Source organism: Triticum urartu, chromosome 4 (assembly GCF_003073215.2).
Source record: "Triticum urartu cultivar G1812 chromosome 4, Tu2.1, whole genome shotgun sequence".
Taxonomy (NCBI): Eukaryota; Viridiplantae; Streptophyta; class Magnoliopsida; order Poales; family Poaceae; genus Triticum; species Triticum urartu.
This window is the reverse complement of record NC_053025.1, coordinates 396,432,276-396,456,631: the sequence shown is the minus strand read 5'-3', so window position 1 is coordinate 396,456,631 and position 24,356 is coordinate 396,432,276. Positions and strand designations below refer to the sequence as shown.

Below are 24,356 nucleotides of genomic sequence, written 5' to 3'. Positions count from 1 at the left end.
TTTCAAAGTTTTAAAATCTATTCTGAAATTATTATTAAATCTAAAATGGGGTTATTGCATCAGCAGGACGTCATCATGACGTCAGCAGTCAACAGAGTTAACTAAAGTCAACCCTGACATGTGGGGCCGTCCTGTCATAGTCTAACATCTAATTAACAGTTTTAATTAACTAATCAAGTTAATTAGGTACTAGACAGAGTTAATAAAGTTAATTAATTACCTACTTATTTAATTAATTAACTAATTACTTAATAAATTAATTTTATTTTTTTTAAATACATTTTCTTCTAAACGTTTTGGGGGCGGGCCCCACTGTCATAGGCCCAGGGGGCAACCGGGCGAAGTGGGCGAGGGTTAACGGGCGGGCGCCCGAGGAGGCCGGACCTGGGCACGCACGGCACCAGGGGGCTCGGGCTCCGCGGCCGGGACGGCCTCCAGCGAGGCCACCGGCCACCGCCGAATGGAGGGGGGGCGCGGCCAGCGGCAGGAGCCCGGACGCCGTGGAGCGACGAGGGCGGAGTCAGGGCATGTCCAGGCGGAGGCAGGGTTGGCGCGGCTGCGCGCGGACAGCAGCCGCAACAACGACGCGGCGAGGGCAGTGACTGGGCACGGGCGCCCAACGCGGTGACGACGGCTACAGCGTCTATGGCGGGGGAACCAGAGGGCGAGGCGAGGGTTGCTCACATCTGTTGCAGGGGATCGGCTCTTCGAAGCGCGAGGTAGCCGTCCGGGAGAGGTGGTGGAGCACGGTGGCAAAGAGGGCTGCGCTGGTGTTGGAGAGGCGGGGCGGAGCGGTCCGGCGATGGGGTCGGGGAGGCGGCGAGCGTTGGGGGTCCTTCCAGATTCAGGAACGGGACGAGGACGGCGAGGTCCGGCGGTGAAGTGGCCTCGACGGGGTGCTCGCGTGGTGGCAGGAACGGGGAGGCGTTCAGCAGGGTCCGGCGGGGTCGAACGGCGTCGGCGCCACCGGGGTAGAGACGAGGGGCGTCGGGCAGAGGTGAGGGGGATCTCTCGATCCAAAACGAGAGAATGAGAGGGAGAGGTGGATCGGGGGGAGTGGGGTGTAGCGGGCTAGGGTTTGCGGGTGGTGGGGGGGTTATGCGAGGAGAGATGGGCCGGTCGGGGTGGGCTGGCCGACTGGGCCGGCCAGTTGGCTAGCTGCGCCAGTTGGCTCAGTTGGCCAGGGGGGGTTCTCTTTTTCATTTTATTTTCTATTTAAAACTTTGCTATTGTTTTCAATTAAACTGTAAACAGTTTTGTTAGATATGAGACTTGCCTCATAAAACAAGCACATTATTTCTACGAGTCACAAAATGTTCGAGGCCAAAATGAGTTGTCTAATCATTTCTAGAAATTGGAAAGGCCAATTTTAAATGTTGGCAGACCACTAAATAAATTTCCAGGGGCACTTTTGAATCACAAAAGAGGTTGGTTCCAACATGATAATTAACCAGAGATTATTTGCCACACTTTGAACATTTTAGTTTTAATATTTGAAAACTTTTACTATTTGCCTGATTTTGAATTTGAATTCGAATCGGTTTGAACTAACGTGAGACTAAAAACAGTAACCGCGATGACGTGGCATCATTAGCAGAGGTTTACTGTAGCTTAATTATCCGGGCGTCACAATACTCCTCTACTACAAGAAATCTCGTCCCGAGATTTAAGAGAGGGGTAAGGGGGAAGGTTCTGGTTACGAAATTCTAGCGAGTGTTCTCGGTCTTGGTTGCTCTTCTCGAAGAGGTAGATCCACTACATTGACATCTTCATTTCTCTGCTTCAGGTCATCATAGTGAAGTCGTCCTTTTCTTCGGGATCTCCATCGTTCTTACGAAAGAATAAAGGGTGGTTATTCCGAGAGAGCGGACCTCTACAAGGTTGACTACCTGGTCGATAACATCGGGGAAGGTGGTAGAAAGTAACTCTCGAATAGATAATTAAGAAAATATCGAGAGTAAAGTAAGAAGGTACCATGAGAAGTTTCAAACAGATAGGTAACCGTTCGATGTCTGAAACAACATGCGAAAGGGGTCCAGAGCAACGATATTGAATATTGCGCCTGTTACCAGAATAGATCACTAGGACGGTGGCCCGTGATCTTTCATACGAAGCCAAGCGTGAAGAATGACTTTAGAAACAGGGGTGTACAGGAGAGTCAGGTTTCGATCCTGTGGAACTGTGGGTTATGGGCCCACCATGTGGTTAAAAGTAGGAAGGTCGGTGATATCTTGCACGATCGTGTAAGCAAGGCATGTCAGAGGATAGTCTGTCGGTCCTGTCGGCAACAACATAGGTACCAAGGGCGAGGGACGAATAGAACCATTTTCCTGCTCGTTGAACGAGGCGGACCAGTAGGCAAAGTTCTCGTCCATCGGTGGTTACCGTAATGTCATCAACAAAAGTAACAGGGTCTTTCTGACAGAGTGGTACACCGAGGTGTTTATATAAGCAGGGATATTAATACTGCTTAGATCAAAATGATCACCAGAAAGGTTAAACCAAATAATGGAAAGGAAAATATGATTATCAGATATTTCAGGGGTATATCCTCCCCAATGATAAGCAGAGCATGATATCCATGTCAGGATATAATGTAGAAAACCCGTTAGGTAAGGGGAGAAAAATTTCATGACTTTACCCATACAGCGGTGTTTGGATAACTGAGCAGAAACATTTAGCATTGGGCATCAAATGTTCTTGTTGAAAATCAGAGTATCACAGATATGCTTCGAGATAGCATTGACATGGTCACTGGGTAAAGATCAGACTTTGGATACTCGAAGGATCCATCAGGAACAGCTTGTAGAATAAGTCTTAATGGTTCCTCATGGAAGAATGGATAGCATTGCTAAAAGAAAAATTATAATAATAGGGCCTCCGGCAAGGTATGGTAGGCATGACACCACCTTACCGGGTCACATAAAGACCCATGTTAAAACTCTTGGAAATATGTCCCAACCATCATATCTGACCGAGATTCAGATCCAATTGGTGTCAGGGTACCTCAGACATCAGGATGCCTGAGAAGAGAAGGTGCAACACAAATTGACGAGATGGAGTTGCAAGATTCTCGGGAAATGAACTATGGAAGCAAGTTCCGAATCATGGGTTCATCATTTAACCAAGGAGAGGACGAGGAGGTGGCTGATGAACTCCACGACAATTCACTGAGATTTCAAAAGATGGATTTCCACAATAATGTGAACAAGAAGATGACACTTGTCAATTCAAATGATATAATGTTGTATGCTCAGGAAAACATACACCATCAATCATTAGTTGAAAGGTGTGCCCAAAATATGACCTTAGGCAGCAAGATCAATGTTAGAGTGATGATTCAATAACCAACAGTCTAAGAACGAACTGTCGATCGTTAACTTCAAAGCAATAGGGTTGCTAGAAGTACAGAACTCAAACAACATCGTTAGCATATTGGTATCCTGGTAAAAAAAACACACGGGGACCAAGGGAGAATGGTGATGGTGAGAAGTATCATCATACCGAGAATTTCTAAGAGGTTGGCAATCCTCACAACATTCTCGACATAAAAGGCAGTAATACTTCAAGGCAGAACACAACACTAGCTGGAGAGCAAGTTGTATTCATAATGTGGACAAGTTCGCGATGAAAGGAAGTCAAGGGTGTTGTCGATGATAATAGAAATCATCGAGGGCAAGGAGGGTATTTCTCATCATGAACAAAGTTGACATCTCGAAAGAAGTCAAAGTGTTGAAGGTGATCCGACACATTTGCCGGGAGGTTTCAAGAGGATGCAATCAAACAACAACGGCAACAAGCAAGGGAATGACGAAGTGGCAAGTTATATGATCAATATATATGATGCAAGCTCGGAACCAAGGTTGCCTTTCAAGACAAGCAACATGATGTTGAAAGCCCGACATACTTACACACTGAAGAATTCGTGCACCAGAGAATGATGAGGTAGCACAGTCAAGATAGCATGACCAGGATGCGGCCGATAGTCTAGGAATGACCAAATTGAGTTCGGAATATCCTAGTGAAAATACTAGGGGTATTTGATTTGTAGCGCGCAATAACTCCACTAGTCGGTGTCCTCGGTTGACAACAACCCAGAACCCGCAGAGTGATTATGACAAGGAAAGACATTACTCAACAAAGTTAGTAAGATGTGGTGCAATGGCAAGACATCTTCGAGATACCAGGGGGTAATACTCGAAGGTAGAACATGATAGAAGTTGAACCGGGTCATTGACCTATGACAGTAGATACTTCAACCTTGCCAAAAATAGACGAGGCACTGGAATGAATTCCCATCAGATATATCAGATCAGGATAGCATGGTCGGGACCATAGCTGTAAGGAATTAATTTCAAGGATACCAAAAGAATCATACATCTGGATAATCAGTTTGCAAGAAGCTTCCGAGATGGTCTACATCATTTTCATGGGCATGAACACAAAGTTCAAGGTCGACTCCCAGTTCTTTAATACATATCATTTCATTCACCTCTCGCTTTGATAAAACTGTAGTGTTGGATTTTATCTGGTAAATCACCAGAAGAGTATGACTCGTGAAAACTTTTGAGTTCACACAATTTAGAGAAGGCATATGTTCAACCCATAGGGGCTTCTTAGAAACATATACCACAAGTTTCATGAGTAAATATCACAAGCTCGAAAGTAGAGCATGCTGGAGAAAGCAGATGATACAATTTACCAAAGGCATTATGTATCCGAGGAAAGGCTCACAAGCTTATAGAATATGAAGGAATCTGTCGGATAAAATCCAACAAAGGATCTGGTGGTCCACAAGGGGTCTGATGTGAGCATCGGTACTCAACCCGAGGAAGAAGGAATACAAGGAGATCAGTTTATGGAAACAACTGACTAACTCAAAGTTCAAATGCAAAGGAATTATCACTTCCAAGACAAGGGATCATAAGCAGTGCTCTGATTAGGGATGGATAAGTTGAATAGCCTTAGGGGTACAATCGACAGCAATTTGATTGGTCGAGATCCAGCTCATGCTTTAAAATAACGTCTGAGCCGGAAAGATAATTTAAAAGGATCAACTGATGATTGCGTGCATTCGCACTCATGTTGAATCAATGGGATCAAAAATGATGGTGACAAAGGATGGCAATAAGATTACTATACCTATGGGATTAATCATAATGAAAGAAATCAAGAAATTCTAGAGCAATAGGTTGCTGAGGATTTTCGGAAGATCGAGTGGTATTTTGAAGACTTTTGTGTAACACATGAACAACTGGGGGATGAGTGGATACTCGATAAATGTGAGAATTATCCGTAGGGGTATTCAGGTGACAAAGAACAGCAAGGCAGTAAGCTCAAGGGATTATCGAAACAACGACGAGTTTTTCAGGGTATCTTGTAATAACAAGACCAACTAGGGATGAATGTAAGAATAACAACTGCAAGTAGTTATCCATAAGGGTTTACGGTGGAAGGGGAATTGCAAGAGGGATGGCACAAAGTATCGAGGGAACATCCGAGAGTATTGTTAGAATCTTCTGTTGAAGCGGTCGATCATCCGTATTAAAGGGCTCTCCGGCAGGAAGTGGTAACGAGAACCTAGAGTTAGATTTTAGCAAAATCATTTAACCCGAATAGAAGAGATGTCAGAGTCCCGGAGTATAGGTCAAGGAGTAAAAGATCCTACAACAGCCCGATGGCGACGTGTGCCCGTAAGACACACAGCCAAGTTAGTAAAAGTTTTGCAGTGCCTAGACTCGACTTCGGCCAAGGAGTTGGAAAGGGGGATTCCTACAGGCAGTCGGCTCTAATACCAACTTGTGACGCCCACGATTTAATCGTACACTAATCATACACGCAAACGTGTACGATCAAGATCAGGGACTCACGGGAAGATATCACAACACAACTCTACAAATAAAATAAGTCATACAAGCATCATATTACAAGCCAGGGGCCTCGAGGGCTCAAATACAAGAGATCGATCATAGACGAGTCAGCGGAAGCAACAATATCTGAGTACAGACATAAGTTAAACAAGTTTGCCTTAAGAAGGCTAGCACAAACTGGGATACAGATCGAAAGAGGCGCATGCCTCCTGCCTGGGATCCTCCTAAACTACTCCTGGTCGCCGTCAGCGGGCTGCACGTATTAGTAGGCACCACCGGTGTAGTAGGAGTCGTCGTCGAAGGTGGCGTCTGGCTCCTGGGCTCCAACATCTGGTTGCGACAATCAGGTAGAAGGGATAGGGGGAAAGGAGGGAGAAAGCAACCGTGAGTACTCATCCAGAGTACTCGCAAGCAAGGAGCTACACTACATATGTATGCATTGGTATCAAATGGAATAAGGCTATCATATGTGGACTGAACTGCAGAAAGCCGCAATAAGAGGGGGATAGCTAGTCCTTTCGAATACTACGCTTCTGGCAGCCTCCGTCTTGCAGCATGCAGAAGAGAATAGACTGAAGTCCTTCAAGTAGCATCGCATAGCATAATCCTAACCGATGATCCTCCCCTCGTCGCCCTGTGAGAGAGCGATCACCGGTTGTATCTGGCACTTGGAAGGGTGTGTTTTATTAAGTATCTGGTTCTAGTTGTCATAAGGTCAAGGTACAACTCCAAGTCGTCCTGTTACCGAAGATCACGACTATTCGAATAGATTAACTTCCCTGCAGGGGTGCACCACATACCCCAACACGCTCGGATCCCATTTGGCCGGACACACTTTCCTGGGTCATGCCCGGCCTCGGAAGATCAACACGTCGCAGCCCCACCTAGGCACAACAGAGAGGTCAGCACGCCGGTCTAAACCTAAGCGCACAGGGGTCTGGGCCCATCGCCCTTAGCACACCTGCACGTTGCGACGCGGCCGGAAGCAGAACTAGCCCCCTTAATACAAGAGCAGGCTTACGTTCCAATCCGCGCGCGCGCTCAGTCGCTGACGTCACAAAGGCTTCGGCTGATACCACGACGTCCGAGCATAACTCTCCCGCGTAGATGGTTAGTGCGTATAGGCCAAGGCCAGACTCAGATCAAATACCAAGATCTCGTTAAGCGTGTTAAGTATCCGCGAACGCCGACCAGGGCCAGGCCCACCTCTCTCCTAGGTGGTCTCAACCTGCCCTGTCGCTCCGCCACAAGTAACAGTCGGGGGCCGTCGGGAACCCAGGCCCACCTCTACCGGGATGGAGCCACCTGCCCCTTCAGCCCCCATCTCCGAACAGTATCACAGGTAAGTAACAGTGTAAAGTATATAGTATATGCCCGTGATCACCTCCCGAAGTGATCACGGCCCAGTAGTATAGCATGGCAGACGGACAAGAGTGTAGGGCCACTGATGGAACACTAGCATCCTATACTAAGCAGTAGGATAGCAGGTAAAGGTAACAACAGTAGTAGCAAGGACAGGCTATGCAGCAGATAGGATTAACTGAAAGCAGTAACATGCTACACTACTCTAATGCAAGCAGTAGAGAGAAGGATAGGCGATATCTGGTGATCAAGGGGGGCTTGCCTGGTTGCTCAGACAAGAAGGAGGGGTCGTCGAGTAGTCGATCACAGGGGTCACGGCATCGTCAGGGTCTACCGGAAAGAAGTAACGGAGGGGGAACACAATAAATAACAGAGCAATCAAATGTAACACAAAGCAAGACGTGGCAATACGTGGTGCTAGGTATGCCTAACGCGGTATTAGGTGATACCGGCGAAGGGGGGAAACATCCGGGAAAGTATCCCGGTGTTTGCGTTTTCGGGCAGAGGAGCCGGAGGGGGAAAGTTGCGTGTTTGCTATGCTAGGGATGCGTGGCGGACGAACGGGCTGCGTATCCGGATTCGTCTCATCGTTCTGAGCAATTTCATGTATAAAACTTTTTCATTCGAGCTACGGATTAACTTCTATGATTTTTCAAAGTTTTAAAATCTATTCTGAAATTATTATTAAATCTAAAATGGGGTTATTGCATCAGCAGGACGTCATCATGACGTCAGCAGTCAACAGAGTTAACTAAAGTCAACCCTGACATGTGGGGCCGTCCTGTCATAGTCTAACATCTAATTAACAGTTTTAATTAACTAATCAAGTTAATTAGGTACTAGACAGAGTTAATAAAGTTAATTAATTACCTACTTATTTAATTAATTAACTAATTACTTAATAAATTAATTTTATTTTTTTTAAATACATTTTCTTCTAAACGTTTTGGGGGCGGGCCCCACTGTCATAGGCCCAGGGGGCAACCGGGCGAAGTGGGCGAGGGTTAACGGGCGGGCGCCCGAGGAGGCCGGACCTGGGCACGCACGGCACCAGGGGGCTCGGGCTCCGCGGCCGGGACGGCCTCCAGCGAGGCCACCGGCCACCGCCGAATGGAGGGGGGGCGCGGCCAGCGGCAGGAGCCCGGACGCCGTGGAGCGACGAGGGCGGAGTCAGGGCATGTCCAGGCGGAGGCAGGGTTGGCGCGGCTGCGCGCGGACAGCAGCCGCAACAACGACGCGGCGAGGGCAGTGACTGGGCACGGGCGCCCAACGCGGTGACGACGGCTACAGCGTCTATGGCGGGGGAACCAGAGGGCGAGGCGAGGGTTGCTCACATCTGTTGCAGGGGATCGGCTCTTCGAAGCGCGAGGTAGCCGTCCGGGAGAGGTGGTGGAGCACGGTGGCAAAGAGGGCTGCGCTGGTGTTGGAGAGGCGGGGCGGAGCGGTCCGGCGATGGGGTCGGGGAGGCGGCGAGCGTTGGGGGTCCTTCCAGATTCAGGAACGGGACGAGGACGGCGAGGTCCGGCGGTGAAGTGGCCTCGACGGGGTGCTCGCGTGGTGGCAGGAACGGGGAGGCGTTCAGCAGGGTCCGGCGGGGTCGAACGGCGTCGGCGCCACCGGGGTAGAGACGAGGGGCGTCGGGCAGAGGTGAGGGGGATCTCTCGATCCAAAACGAGAGAATGAGAGGGAGAGGTGGATCGGGGGGAGTGGGGTGTAGCGGGCTAGGGTTTGCGGGTGGTGGGGGGGTTATGCGAGGAGAGATGGGCCGGTCGGGGTGGGCTGGCCGACTGGGCCGGCCAGTTGGCTAGCTGCGCCAGTTGGCTCAGTTGGCCAGGGGGGGTTCTCTTTTTCATTTTATTTTCTATTTAAAACTTTGCTATTGTTTTCAATTAAACTGTAAACAGTTTTGTTAGATATGAGACTTGCCTCATAAAACAAGCACATTATTTCTACGAGTCACAAAATGTTCGAGGCCAAAATGAGTTGTCTAATCATTTCTAGAAATTGGAAAGGCCAATTTTAAATGTTGGCAGACCACTAAATAAATTTCCAGGGGCACTTTTGAATCACAAAAGAGGTTGGTTCCAACATGATAATTAACCAGAGATTATTTGCCACACTTTGAACATTTTAGTTTTAATATTTGAAAACTTTTACTATTTGCCTGATTTTGAATTTGAATTCGAATCGGTTTGAACTAACGTGAGACTAACAACAGTAACCGCGATGACGTGGCATCATTAGCAGAGGTTTACTGTAGCTTAATTATCCGGGCGTCACAATTCTCCTCTACTACAAGAAATCTCGTCTCGAGATTTAAGAGAGGGGTAAGGGGGAAGGTTCTGGTTACGAAATTCTAGCGAGTGTTCTCGGTCTTGGTTGCTCTTCTCGAAGAGGTAGATCCACTACATTGACATCTTCATTTCTCTGCTTCAGGTCATCATAGTGAAGTCGTCCTTTTCTTCGGGATCTCCATCGTTCTTACGAAAGAATAAAGGGTGGTTATTCCGAGAGAGCGGACCTCTACAAGGTTGACTACCTGGTCGATAACATCGGGGAAGGTGGTAGAAAGTAACTCTCGAATAGATAATTAAGAAAATATCGAGAGTAAAGTAAGAAGGTACCATGAGAAGTTTCAAACAGATAGGTAACCGTTCGATGTCTGAAACAACATGCGAAAGGGGTCCAGAGCAACGATATTGAATATTGCGCCTGTTACCAGAATAGATCACTAGGACGGTGGCCCGTGATCTTTCATACGAAGCCAAGCGTGAAGAATGACTTTAGAAACAGGGGTGTACAGGAGAGTCAGGTTTCGATCCTGTGGAACTGTGGGTTATGGGCCCACCATGTGGTTAAAAGTAGGAAGGTCGGTGATATCTTGCACGATCGTGTAAGCAAGGCATGTCAGAGGATAGTCTGTCGGTCATGTCGGCAACAACATAGGTACCAAGGGCGAGGGACGAATAGAACCATTTTCCTGCTCGTTGAACGAGGCGGACCAGTAGGCAAAGTTCTCGTCCATCGGTGGTTACCGTAATGTCATCAACAAAAGTAACAGGGTCTTTCTGACAGAGTGGTACAACGAGGTGTTTACATAAGCAGGGATATTAATACTGCTTAGATCAAAATGATCACCAGAAAGGTTAAACCAAATAATGGAAAGGAAAATATGATTATCAGATATTTCAGGGGTATATCCTCCCCAATGATAAGCAGAGCATGATATCCATGTCAGGATATAATGTAGAAAACCCGTTAGGTAAGGGGAGAAAAATTTCATGACTTTACCCATACAGCGGTGTTTGGATAACTGAGCAGAAACATTTAGCATTGGGCATCAAATGTTCTTGTTGAAAATCAGAGTATCACAGATATGCTTCGAGATAGCATTGACATGGTCACTGGGTAAAGATCAGACTTTGGATACTCGAAGGATCCATCAGGAACAGCTTGTAGAATAAGTCTTAATGGTTCCTCATGGAAGAATGGATAGCATTGCTAAAAGAAAAATTATAATAATAGGGCCTCCGGCCAGGTATGGTAGGCATGACACCACCTTACCGGGTCACATAAAGACCCATGTTAAAACTCTTGGAAATATGTCCCAACCATCATATCTGACCGAGATTCAGATCCAATTGGTGTCAGGGTACCTCAGACATCAGGATGCCTGAGAAGAGAAGGTGCAACACAAATTGACGAGATGGAGTTGCAAGATTCTCGGGAAATGAACTATGGAAGCAAGTTCCGAATCATGGGTTCATCATTTAACCAAGGAGAGGACGAGGAGGTGGCTGATGAACTCCACGACAATTCACTGAGATTTTCAAAAGATGGATTTCCACAATAATGTGAACAAGAAGATGACACTTGTCAATTCAAATGATATAATGTTGTATGCTCAGGAAAACATACACCATCAATCATTAGTTGAAAGGTGTGCCCAAAATATGACCTTAGGCAGCAAGATCAATGTTAGAGTGATGATTCAATAACCAACAGTCTAAGAACAAACTGTCGATCGTTAACTTCAAAGCAATAGGGTTGCTAGAAGTACAGAACTCAAACAACATCGTTAGCATATTGGTATCCTGGTTAAAAACACACGGGGACCAAGGGAGAATGGTGATGGTGAGAAGTATCATCATACCGAGAATTTCTAAGAGGTGGGCAATCCTCACAACATTCTCGACATAAAAGGCAGTAATACTTCAAGGCAGAACACAACACTAGCTGGAGAGCAAGTTGTATTCATAATGTGGACAAGTTCGCGATGAAAGGAAGTCAAGGGTGTTGTCGATGATAATAGAAATCATCGAGGGCAAGGAGTGTATTTCTCATCCTGAACAAAGTTGACATCTCGAAAGAAGTCAAAGTGTTGAAGGTGATCCGACACATTTGCCGGGAGGTTTCAAGAGGATGCAATCAAACAACAACGGCAACAAGCAAGGGAATGACGAAGTGGCAAGTTATATGATCAATATATAAGATGCAAGCTCGGAACCAAGGTTGCCTTTCAAGACAAGCAACATGATGTTGAAAGCCCGACGTACTTACACACTGAAGAATTCGTGCACCAGAGAAGGATGAGGTAGCACAGTCAAGATAGCATGACCAGGATGCGGCCGATAGTCTAGGAATGACCAAATTGAGTTCGGAATATCCTAGTGAAAATACTAGGGGTATTTGATTTGTAGCGCGCAATAACTCCACTAGTCGGTGTCCTCGGTTGACAACAACCCAGAACCCGCAGAGTGATTATGACAAGGAAAGACATTACTCAACAAAGTTAGTAAGATGTGGTGCAATGGCAAGACATCTTCGAGATACCAGGGGGTAATACTCGAAGGTAGAACATGATAGAAGTAGAACCGGGTCATTGACCTATGACAGTAGATACTTCAACCTTATTAGCGTTTTGACACTATTTGAAATTCCGTCCAACCAATGACCAAATATATTGGCAATACTCGTTGGCGGATACAAAATTGACGCTATTTGGATGACTGACTATGTAGACCGTGCAAACTTGCATTGAAAAAAGAGGTGTTTGATTGTCTCGTCATGAGCACAAAAGCAACACTTCTTACTTCCTGGCCAGTTGCGCCGTGCAAGATTGTCTTTGGTTAGTACAACTCCCCTACGAAGATACCACATAAAGATTTTAACTTTTAGTGGAATCTTTGACTTCCAGATTTTCTTGTTATTATTCACTGGCACCTCGGAATGCATAAGCGCACGGTACATCGAGTCTACTGTGTAAGACCCTGATGTTGTGAGTTTCCAGTGAAACACATCCCGACCTTGTGTCAGATTAATCGAATCCAGACGGGATAAAAGATTATGCCATGACAAAAGTCGGGGGCCAATCAAATCCCGCCTGAACGAAATATTCGGTGGGGATGAACTAAGCACTTGCGAAATAGTATTACTCTTATTGCGAGCAATGGCGTATAAGGCTGGGTATTGCTCTCGGAGACTGGCATTGCCTAGCCATATGTCTTCCCAGAAACGAACCTCTGACCCATCCTTTATCGCGAAAGACCCAAAGCGAAAAAGATGTTTCTTTGCCACCATTAGGCCAGCCCAAAAGTGTGAGTCACCAGGTTTCCAATAAGCCTGAGACACCGCCTTTTGGCCTAGGTACTTGTTGCGCAATATGGTTTGCCAAACACCATTCTCAGTAAGAAGTTTGAACAACCATTTACTAAGTAGGGCCTCATTGTTGACCTGCAGGTCATGAATTCCAAGGCCACCTTGGTCTTTCGGCCTACAAACCACACTCCATTTTGCCAGCCTATATTTTTTCTTTTCACCGTCTCCCTGCCAAAAGAATCTGGATCTAAAATAGTCCAATCTTTGGAGGACCCCTTTTGGGAGTTGGAAGAAAGAAAGCATATAGAGAACCATATTTGTGAGGACAGAGTTAATTAAAACCAACCGTCCTCCAACTGATAGCAACTTGCCTTTCCAACTGCTCAGTCGTTTCTCTAGACGCTCCTCAACATGCTTCCACTCCGCAATGGTGAGACGCCGATAGTGAACCGGTATTCCCAGATATTTAATTGGGAATTGACCATGTGCACAACCAAACAGGTCAGCGTAATCTGCAGCCGCCTCAATGTCTTTCCTTCTGTGCATTGTTTCCCGAAGATTATGAATTTCATGCAAAAGAGTTGGTTCATTTGTGGATTGGCCTAGGTATTTTACACTCAGATGATGAAAAGAGAAGAATCGAAGATGTTGGATTGTGTTACTTAACTGACTTGGTTAATCAAGGTTTTTTCAAAAAGAATGAATCGAGATTGGGCGGTCCTTATTACACCATCCATGATCTACTGCGTGAGTTGGTTGCGAAGGTCTCATCATATGAGTGTCTTAGCATATCAAGCTCCAATGTGATGTGCATAGAAATTCCCCCATTTGTTCGGCATCTGTCTATCATTGTGGATGATGCAGACGTCAAGGACACCATGACTTTTGAAAACTACAAGAGGGATTTGTGTGCGCTGGAAAAAAGGCTTGAAGTTCAAAACCTACACACTTTAATGTTGTTTGGACAATACCACGGAACCTTTTCTAGGGTTTTCTGTGGTTTGTTTCGGGAAGCTAGAGCCCTTCGTACTGTATTTTTGTCTGATGCATCATATAACCTGGAGGATGTGTTGCCTAACTTTTCAAAACTTGTCCATCTTCGCTACTTCAAGCTAGCTGGTTTTGGTGATGACAAGGGCTTGTGTGTAGCTGGTGTGCTGTGTAGATTATATCATTTGGAAGTCATTGATCTACAAGGATGGAGGGGCCGCTTTGGTTCAACAAGGCATATTAGCACCCTTGTAAAGTTAGGTCATTTTGTTGTGCCCCGAGAAGAACTTCATTCTGACATATTTGAGGTGGGAAAACTAAAATTCATCAATGAGTTAAAGACATTTAGAGTGGGACAAGAAAGCAACATGTTTGAACTGAGTCAACTAGGGAAACTGGAAAATATTGGAGGATTGCTTGGCATTTACAATCTTGAAAAGGTGCAATCAGAAGAAGAAGCAACTAAATCAAGACTGATACACAAAAGCCACATGCAAGAGCTAATATTAGAATGGTATGTTCAGCGATCTAACAGGGATCCTACATTTGAAGAAAATGTTCTTGAACGCCTTGTACCACATAGCAATCTTCAACACCTATACATTAAAGGGCATGGAGGAACTAATTGTCCAAGATGGCTAGGTGTAAACCTCTCCATAAAGAATCTGGAATCTCTTTATCTGTATGATTTGTCTTGGGGAAACCTTCCACCTTTAGGAGAGATGTGGATGGTCAATGATCTTGGTGCAGTGTACAAGGACTGTATCTTAGGCCAAGGATTTCAAAATTTGAAAAGGCTAGAATTGGTTAAAATACCAAGATTGAGAAAATGGGTTGGGGACAACAATACTTGTCATTTGTTCTATCACTTGGAAGAACTCACCATTGAAGATTGCTCTGAACTTACCGAGCTGTGCTTTCCAGATCTTAGTTGTGGTCTGCGACAGCAAGAGAAGAGCATATCTTGGTTTCCTAGACTAAAGTCTCTCGGGATACACAACTGCCCGAAGCTACTGTCATTGCCTCCAATCCCTTGGACTTGTGGTCCGTGCTCCGCTGTGATAAATAGGGTGGGCTCCGGTCTTGAGCGGCTAGTTTATAAAGAAGACTCAACTTCATCACTTGAAGTGCAGGGAACATATGGCCAGGATAGTGTGTTCTTTAATGGGTTGGTCTTCTCAAATCTAACTTATCTGAAAACATTGGTGATGCAAAGTTGCTCTCCTCTGCTGCTCGATCGCCTCCTAATGCTAAAATCTCTGGAATCCCTCCAGATAAGTAACTCAAGTAATATATTATCCATGGTTGAAAGTGTGGGCCATGTACGATGCCAGCTACCTGTCAAAAGGTTAAGTGTCGAGCAATGTGGTGGCAGCGGCAAGGAATTGACACTACTGTTCTCTCTTATGCCAGAGCTCACCCAAATAACAATAGGGCGTTGTCAGGGGATAAAATGGCTCGGTGTGGGACAGTCATCAGTATATTCTTCTGCTGAACCGTTGCATAAGGTGGGATAGCATAGTCCCTCTCCTCGCCCAAGGCCACCTCACAAACATCTGCATCTACGAAAACCCCGTATTCGCCTCTAACAAGGGGCTTCTTCTCCCCTGTTCCTCTGCACACCAAGAGCTTGAGCTAAGCACAGACGATGTTGCAGGACTCCATACTGCGCATATCTGTAGCCTCCTCTCTCCCTCCCTCACCACCCTACGACTTGGTTCGAGCCAAGATGTCGAGTGCTTCACACACGAGCAAGAGGAGGCCCTTCAGCTCCTCACCTCCATCCACACGCTCGTATTTTCCTGTTTCAAGAAGCTGCAATTCCTCCCAGCAGGTCTACATAGACTTGCCAACCTCAAGACATTACGGCTCGTTGTCTGTCAAGCCATCCGGTCGTTGCCGGAGGACGGCCTCCCGACTTCTCTGCAAGAATTATACATCTCGAATTGCGATGCCTTCGAGTCGCTGCCTATGGACAGACTCCCGAGTTCTCTGCAACAATTGTACATCCATGGCTGCCTTGCCTTTAAGTCGTTGCTCAAGGACGACGGACTCCCTAGTTCGCTACAAGCCATGGACGGACTACAAAGTTCTCTACAAACATTGAACATCACGGAATGTCCTGCCATCAAGTCACTACCTAAGGGCAGCCTCCCAAGTTCTCTGAAAGAATTAAACATCCACCACTGCCCTGCCCTGACTTCTCTGCCCAAGGATGGCCTCCCAAGCTCTCTGCAAAAATTGATATTACTGGACTGCCCTGCCTTAAAGTCGCTGCCCGAGGATGGCCTCCCAAGATCTCTGCAGGAACTAGAGATCATCGCGTGTGCTGCAATGAATTCGCTGCCCAAGGGCGGCCTCCCAAGATCACTGCAAGTATTGGAGGTCCATATGTGTGACAACGAGGAGCTAAAGAGGCAGTGCCGCAAGTTAAGAGGAACAATCCCCAAGATCATAATTTAATCTGACCAAAGGTAACCTGTGAAGCATCAGAGTAGTTATTCTCTGTTTCGTTCAGTACATCCAAATTACTGCCATTTCAGCTGAATAACCCACTTGTTTTTTCTATCTACTCTGCAGGGCACTTCCTGGACTTGTACATTCCTCTAGCTAGCCTCTTAGAATCCAAGCATGTATGCTTCCGGGTTGCCAATACAAGCTTCAAAAGGTCTCAGTATGCATCTAACATCTGCACATGAAACTGGTCAGTACAGGCATTATCATCACATACATCCCTAGTTCCGTAAACTATAGTCTGTTCGGGTTTAGTTTACCTTGTTACCAGATTATTTAAAGTTCTGAACCATGTTTGTTTCAATCTACCATGCCAGGTTTCCTTGAATCTGTCAATTCTTATAGCCTTGTAGAATTCTTATAGCCTTGAATCTGTCAATTCTTATAAATCAGTGGTATTCTCCTTGCTTCTCCTCTTAACTGACTGTCAATTTAGTTCTCTTCTGGCTTGGTTTACCTCGTGAACAAAAGATCTGAAGTTTGAGCTACAATGTAGAATTTTATCCATCCGTGCATATCTGGCACGCGAGGTTTTTCTGTGGCATCTTTCTGTACATAAATCAGGTAAGTACATGTAAATGTAGCTTTACCCGTGTTACCTTGAACCTCTGAAGCATCGAAGCCATTCTCTGTATTGTTCAGTTCATCGAAATTACCGCCATTCCACCTGAATAATCCGCTTGCTTTTTATCTACTCAGCAGGGCACTTGTATACTCTTCTAGCCTCTAATTCTGTATTTTGTATGCTGTTGTAAAATTTCAGGTACAGCTTTCAGAGTAGCTAATGAGTAATGGCGTTTCTAAGAAGGTATGAGCTGTATGGTTTCACTTGTTTTGTTTTTTGGAATTCTTCACTTTGTTGTTCGTTTAGGCCACTAAGAGGATTTCCTGTAACAGAGCACCGACTCTGACGCTACAACTTTCCGTCAGAAGTTGGGTCCGCGTAGAAGTCGGCAGGAAAGGTGGATGAGAAGTTTGCTTGAGAGAAGTTAATGAGTAATGCCATTTCTAAGACGGTACTGTCTGAGAAGGCTTTGTCATTCGTTTATTGTGCTGAGAGGCTTTTCCGTAACAGAGCACCTGCTGTGACGCTACTGCTCACCGTCAGAAGTTGGGTCGATGCAGAAGTTGGAAAGTTGGATGAGAGGCTTTAATTACTTTGCAACTCTGCCTCATGAGCTCCATCAGCCCAACAAATCGCTTCCTGCTTTTCATCGTACGCTCGCTTTAGCAGCGACCCTGCTTGATGGCCAGACCTCAGGCGGCAGCACGGGTTCTCAGCAGATGGCGATCGAGGGCCTAGCATGAAGATCCCCAGTCGCCGGTGGTTGTAAAGGGCAAAACCCCTGGAGCAGATTTAGTCAATGGACTAGTGGAGACTGCTATGCTAGTTCATGGTGGGCATCCCAGTTGTACCTTTCCCAGCTAATGCTATTTCTGCTTACTCTTGGTTTACATGTTGTTTCCAAAAAAAATAAAAATCTTTGTATAAAGGTTATTATATAGTTGGAAATTTTTTGAAGGAAAAATACAGATTGATTGTGTGGGGAACAGAACAACAGAGCAGAACATAAGAGGTGTGAGTTGAGTGAGCCTGCATCCAAAATTGGCTACCAGATTAAGAGTGCTGTGGCAAGGAAGAGCCAACGACCAAACAGGAGCCAATTCTGAATGATTGAAGCGTCATAGTCGAGACTGGTAGACCCGCATCCTAGTGGTCAGTATGTGTTTTACTCCATTGTTGCATCCTAGTGGCTGCATGCCGATTTTTCTGTAGTGTTACTTCATGTAAATGTCTACACACAGACCTGCTAACTTTGTAATGTATGTGCTGTTATGAAATTTCAGGTACATCTCTTCGAGAAATCATTGAGTAATGCCATTTCTAAGAAGGTATGAGCTACACTTGATTGCCTTAGACCATACTGTTGCTTCAGTTTATTTCTTTATTGATGGTAAAGCCATCTCAGTATGGAGACTATGCCGTGATATATATTTGAGATAGGTGAAGCTAGAAATCTAATGGCTTGGGTTCTCTCTTTGGATAGCTTAACTCCTACGGTACTCAGAGCCTAATAAGGGCCTACGTGTTCAGACGAACAAAAAGAAATGGTAAAACTTCTTTTGCTTTCAAAGATGGATAATGAAAAAACTTCTTTTTCCATAAGCACCTAACTAATGTCTAACCAAACCAGTTGAGTTTGCTCATCAACCCTGAACCAAGTGTGCCGAAAACTGGGCTAGTATATCATCACCAGAAACTGTCTGGTCTCTGTCATTCAGTCTACAACTACTGACCATAGTGCTCTCTCATATAGTTTGATTTGGTTATTCGTTGAATTGTTCACTTTGTCCTTCATTTACCGTGCTAAGATGTAGTCTTTTTTTTCTTTATAACGTAGCACAGGTCCTAACGTTACCGCTTTCTGTCTGTAGTCGGGTTGATGCAAAAGATGGAAAGGTGGATGAGAAGCTGACTTTGCGACCCCCTCATTAGCTCCATCAGCCCACAAAGTCAGTTTCTTCCTTGGCCAGCAAATAAAGGCTTACCCTACTGTTCATGATTTGGTTTCACCATGTGCATCGAACTGATGCCTCTGGTTATACATCCTGAGACCGTCGAAACCCAGGACTAAGAAAAATCCTTGGCAGGTTGGGCAGCTTGCTTGTGGCGCACCACGGGTCCGGCGACGACCACATGTTTCCGCCGGACCTCGGACCACAGCAGGGCAGAGCAAAGCAGCATGGGTTCTAAGGAGATCGGTGATCGAGGGCCTAGTAGGAAGATCCGTCGAGCTCGTTTGTCGCCGGCTCGGTTGTTGTTACTGTGGTTGTAAGGGAAGGGCAAAACAGAACGGAAAGTAGTGGCTACTCTCGGGTGTACTACACCCGAATTAGCAAAATATTGAAAAAATGTGGACAAACATTGTCCAAAAAATCTGAAATTTTGGAACATGAAACATTATCATATGTGTGAGGTTCTTGCAAAATTTGACCTAAAAATAACATCTGAGGAGCTCTCACCAAAAATAACAAAATCACTGCTCAACAGTGCACAAAACTTTCAGCAGCGATTTTGTTTTTTTCAGTGAGAGCTCGTCGGATGTTATTTTTCGATGAAACTTGGCAAGAACCTCAAACATATGATAAAGTTTGATGTAGCAAAATTTCAGATTTTTTGGATTTCGTTGATAAACTTTTTTGCTAACTCGGGTGTAGTACACTCGAGAGTAGAAAATCTCAGCACAAATATTAATTTGTTCTCCATCACTCATATTTTTCTTGCAAAAAAGAAGTAAAGAACAACAGTACGAACGGGTTTCAGAACCTCAATCCTGGAGCATTTAACGTTGGTGGTACATTTATCTGAACTCTCTCTCTCTCTCTCTCTCTCTCTCTCTCTCTCTCTTATAGTCACAACTCACAAGCCAATCTCGAGTCTGAATCGCTTTAGACGAAATCAACAAGCGGAGGCTCACGAAAACGATTACTTATACCAGAAAAGACCAGTAGAGAACTAGCCAGAAAGTCATTGCTTAACTACAGGTACAGGCTATGCCTAATTGTAGACTGAATACTGACACTCGACCCGGTGCATTCAGTTTCAGAACCTGAAACTAACCTGACTAGTAGCTTCTTAGGTTTCCAGGGTATCAACCATTCATTCTCTCTCTCAGTTTTCTACTTATGACACAAGCACACAGTAACAACAAAGCAGTGTGGGTTCTGAATCACAACTGGTGCAGCAGGTCCTTGTGCTGCAAAGAGCCTACAAACAGCTTTTAAATAGGAACGAAACAAACCGTAACAGGCTCTAGACTACATGTAGCAAGATAACAACATGCAACCATCTTTCTATCAGTAATTAGTAATTCAGGTTCAGCTGTTGGGTTTCAGAACATCCTTTTGGAAGCACCAGGTTGTGCCCGCCCGTCCGATACGCCGACGTCGTCAACTCCGTTGTGCTACAAGTAAGTGAGGACCCAATTCGCCTTGTCTGAAATTGGTTACAGATTCAGTTGTAGTACTGACCTGACCGCACAGGCCCAAACGGTGTACAATTTCAGAACCCTGAACATGGACGAAAGAAATAAAGTCACAAGATCCCCTTGTTGTGCTCGAAATGAAGTTATGAATTTGCAAGTGGAAACCAGGAGGGCTACTTGTATACTTGCCCTGTTTCTGCTCTGTTTCAGTTTCTTTTCCATTAATTCAAAGAGCAGCCTTGAAGAAATTAAAGTAGGATCTTTCACTCTATTTCTTGCCCAAAATCTCCTTAATTTGTTATTCCCTCGGTCCCAAAATAAAAGATCAATTTTGACACTATCAGTGTAAAAAATGATCTTATATGTATAGTTCTGTTCTGGGCTCTGTCTATGTGTTCCAACAAACAAATTGATGCCAATCATTCTGTCTTTTTTTTGCAGGGTCAATCATTCTGTCATACAGTAACAGCACACTCTGGAATCAGAATCGTAGTACCGAAGGTTTCTTTTCTTATTGATCGAATGATAGAAATGTATGAAACACATCAGCATGTTTAGTACATTCAGTTAATTTCCCCAGCAGGTATCTAGTAGCTAACTACGAATATGGAATGCAATCAACAACAAAAGATTAAAGAAAACTAGTTAACTATATATATTACCTTGGGGTCGAAGTTTGTCTCCATGTTTGTTTCCTTCCACGCACTGTATTTGCATGCACAAGAGGAGCAGCAGATTCAGTTTGATCATGGATATCAATCATTGTCGATCTCTCTTACACTAGTTTGTACGATCGATATGCCATTTGTTTCTTTCTTAGTCGACAGTCATATACCCATGTGCTCCTTTGGATTTCTGTGTTGGCAAACACAGTAGAATAACTGAATGATTGCAATATTCAGCGGCAACAGACAATGGGGCATACAACCCTTTAACGGTGGCGTAAAGGGCGTCTCCTTGCAACGTCCACGTGGGCAGAAAAAAGAAACTAAGCGAGAGGCCACTTTCCTCGTTCCTTCGTACCCCTCGAGCCCCACGCACCTTCTCTCTCGAGCACGCAACCTCTTCTTCCCGTGCAACAGCTGCATGCCTTGTGGTGGCCAAGACCCGGCTACCGGGGGCGCCGTAGCTAAAGGGTGTCATCAACAACCTGCTCCATTCATTGACACACCACATGTCGTCCAACACAAGAAAGAACTTCTTGTCCTTGATGGCGCTGACAAGAGCCGGCACAAGTAAGGCTTTATCTTGAGACCCGCCCCCAGGCCCAGGCAGGTCTCCATCGGCGGCGCTGATGGCTGTCCTCAATAACTCAACCTCGCTGAACTCTTGCGTGATACTTAACCATATCATTTTTGAGAACTTGGTTTGCATGGCCTCATCATTGAAGACCCTCTTGCCGAGGGTGGTCTTGCCGATTCCCCCAACACCAACGATGGCGAACACCTTGATGCCATCACTATTGTGACTTGCCTCCTTCGTGAGGAGCTGGACAAGGGCTCTTGTATCGTCTTCGATCTTCTCCCCAACCACACCTGATAGCTCCAACACTGGATGGGTCTTGCGGTCAACAGGAGGAGGGTGGTTCGTCTTCCGTTCTTGGTAGCCTTCTAGCCTGATAAAGTTGAAACTACGTCCCCTCTTGCAGATGTCATCCAGCTGCTGGTTGAGCACCTTGATGCGGGTTCCGATGTCATGGGCTTGGAGGGGGTTCCGCATGCAGAACAACAAGGGGTTAAGGCACCCCATGTCCTTGGATGGACCTTGTTCCATGGCCTTGAGCTGACAAAGGTCAAGGATGTCGGTGGCGAGGTACATGGCACGCTTCAGGTCCTCCACCCAGGCACACACGCTCTTGTCCGTGATGTGCCGCCTATCAGCATCTTCAAGGAAGTTGTTGAGGTCCCTAAGCTTGACGCTCAGGTCATCGATCTGACCGGATACTCCGATCAGCATGGCCACCTCATCTCTGGCAATGTCGGCGAGCATCTTGGTCACGTAGGATGCCGACTGGTGGTGGGGTGGTGCGTGTGCCGACTGGTGGCTCTCCTCTTCTCCTGGTTCAGGTAGCGTCCGTGCGAGATGAGGCCCCTGTCCTCGCCGTTGTGGTCGTAGTTGGTTGTGTTCAGGATACCGCTAATTTGTCTGACAGGTCGGCACTGAAGAGCACAAACATGGCGTCATGCGAGTGTGCTCGGCGATGACTGTCTGTAGTCACGGGGTTGTGTCTACCCGGCCCATCGGGACTGGCTGGAGAGGCGGGTGAGGGTGCCGGACCTGACTCTGTGGCTAATGTTGGGGTAGGAGTGAAAAAAGACAATCACGGAGGCTTGCTTTAAAGAATGGGAGCTTCATCTTTGTTCAGTTACAAACAACAAGTAATTAGCCGAGTGCTAAGTAATGTAATTAGCAGGATGAGGTTATGAATTCGATTCCTTGCGCAAACTTGCTCCTTTTCCCATGATTTTTAGCCTTCTATCGGAGGTCTCAGCATGGGCGACGTACTTTTAGAAAAAAGACCATCCTACCCTTTATTACGTAGGGGTACGAAGTAATCTCAGCCGTTGATGTGTTTAAGGGGTGTATCGAAACAGAAGTGTAATCTTTTCTTATTATATTTTTTTGCGAAATAATCATTTCTTATTATTCAAAGCTAAGACTGATTCAAACATTATTAGTTTACTGCCTGGAAGCCATTGTGGTCAGCAACAAGTTACTCTCAACCACTGGCTAATGCCACAGCTGAGATCATATGGGTACAATCCATGTTAAAAGAACTTGGTGTCAGGAGTAGTCAAGTTCCTTGTTTATGGTGTGATAACTTGGGTGCTACATATTTGTTTGCCAATCCAGTGTTTCATGCCAGGACAAAACATATTGAGATAGACTTTCACTTTGTGAGAGAAAGGGTTGCCAAGAAGCAACTTCAGATTCGGTTTGTGCACTCCAGAGATCAAATTGCAGATGGATTCACAAAACCGTTACCTACAAGAAGCTTTGAAGATTTTAAACATAATCTCAACTTGCTGAAGTTGTGATTAAGGGAGGGTGTTAAACACATCGTGTGTCACGTTACATTGTGCACCGGAGGAGCCTTGTGCTGCACACCAGCCGCACCTAGAGATAGATATAGATTAGATAGGTAGTTCAAATATTCTCTCTTTTCTCTCTTGTAACCTACTCTATCTTCTTATCTCTTCTCCTCCAAGTCTCCTGTAATATCTCAACCATCTTGTATGTGCTATCAGGGATCTTACGCCCCTGCCTATAACATGCAACACATCCCCTCGCACCGTGGCTAAGACGTTTCCGCAACGCGCACAGAGGGCTGAACACAACCAAGCGCGGCTAGATCGGCGCCGAGGGAGTAGAGAGAGAGAGAGCTCGCGCATACGAGGGAGTAGCGAATTGCGCATAAAACACTAGCTCACTCAGAACAGATCCATTAGAAACAGAGCAAAATATGAACAGTACACAAGTAGCAATTTTGCACTTGCAAATTCACAATTTCACTTTGAGCGGCTAACCCACACATGGTTAGCGCAACCGAAGGAGTTTTGTGGCTTTCCGTCGTCTGTCACACTGTGCTCCATAGTATATGATGTGACCTTTAAGCCTAGCATCGCCCTTCTTTTCATTAATTTTTGATCTTGATCTGTCGTAAGGTGGAAAATGTTATAAACGTCAGAGACACATGATTGCCTGTTAGAAACCCACAGTAATTAAAAGCCCCCTATCGTTCAGTTTGTTCATGAGTGCACAGTTCCATACAAATTCAGAGAGGGTTGACATCATGCTCTCTAGAGATGATGTAATTCGTCGCGTAGCATGTTCTAGTGTCCAAACTTTCTGTCAGGATTAGTGTTTCCGTGTCGTGACAATAATACCACTTTTTGGTGCTTGGACATGTTCAGCAAGATTAAAACCTTGCAAAGGAGGTTCACAGCCATCTCGCTCTATGTTCTGTATTTCTGTGGTTTTTTTTTGGTATTTGTCTGGGATGTATATATGCAAGTTAGGTAGCTGCTGGAATCAA

At 45.6% G+C, this 24,356-nt stretch overlaps 1 protein-coding gene and 1 long non-coding RNA gene across 2 annotated transcripts in view; both read left to right on the top strand.

The window, feature by feature from the left end:
- Positions 1-15,331, top strand: part of LOC125554770 (putative disease resistance protein RGA3) — a gene marked incomplete at its 3' end in the record, with an annotated part of 43,877 nt that extends 28,546 nt beyond the window's left edge. Inside the window, exon 4 of the mRNA XM_048718198.1 lies at positions 13,332-15,331. Coding sequence (XP_048574155.1) covers positions 13,332-15,331 — 2,000 coding nt within the window. The remainder of the gene's footprint in view (positions 1-13,331) is intronic.
- A 2,555-nt stretch (positions 15,332-17,886) lies between these two features.
- LOC125553872 lies at positions 17,887-18,870 on the top strand. Its single transcript, XR_007304243.1, has 3 exons — positions 17,887-18,051; positions 18,183-18,227; positions 18,771-18,870. It is a non-coding gene; the product is annotated as an uncharacterized LOC125553872 (long non-coding RNA).
- Positions 18,871-24,356: the final 5,486 nt, after the last annotated feature.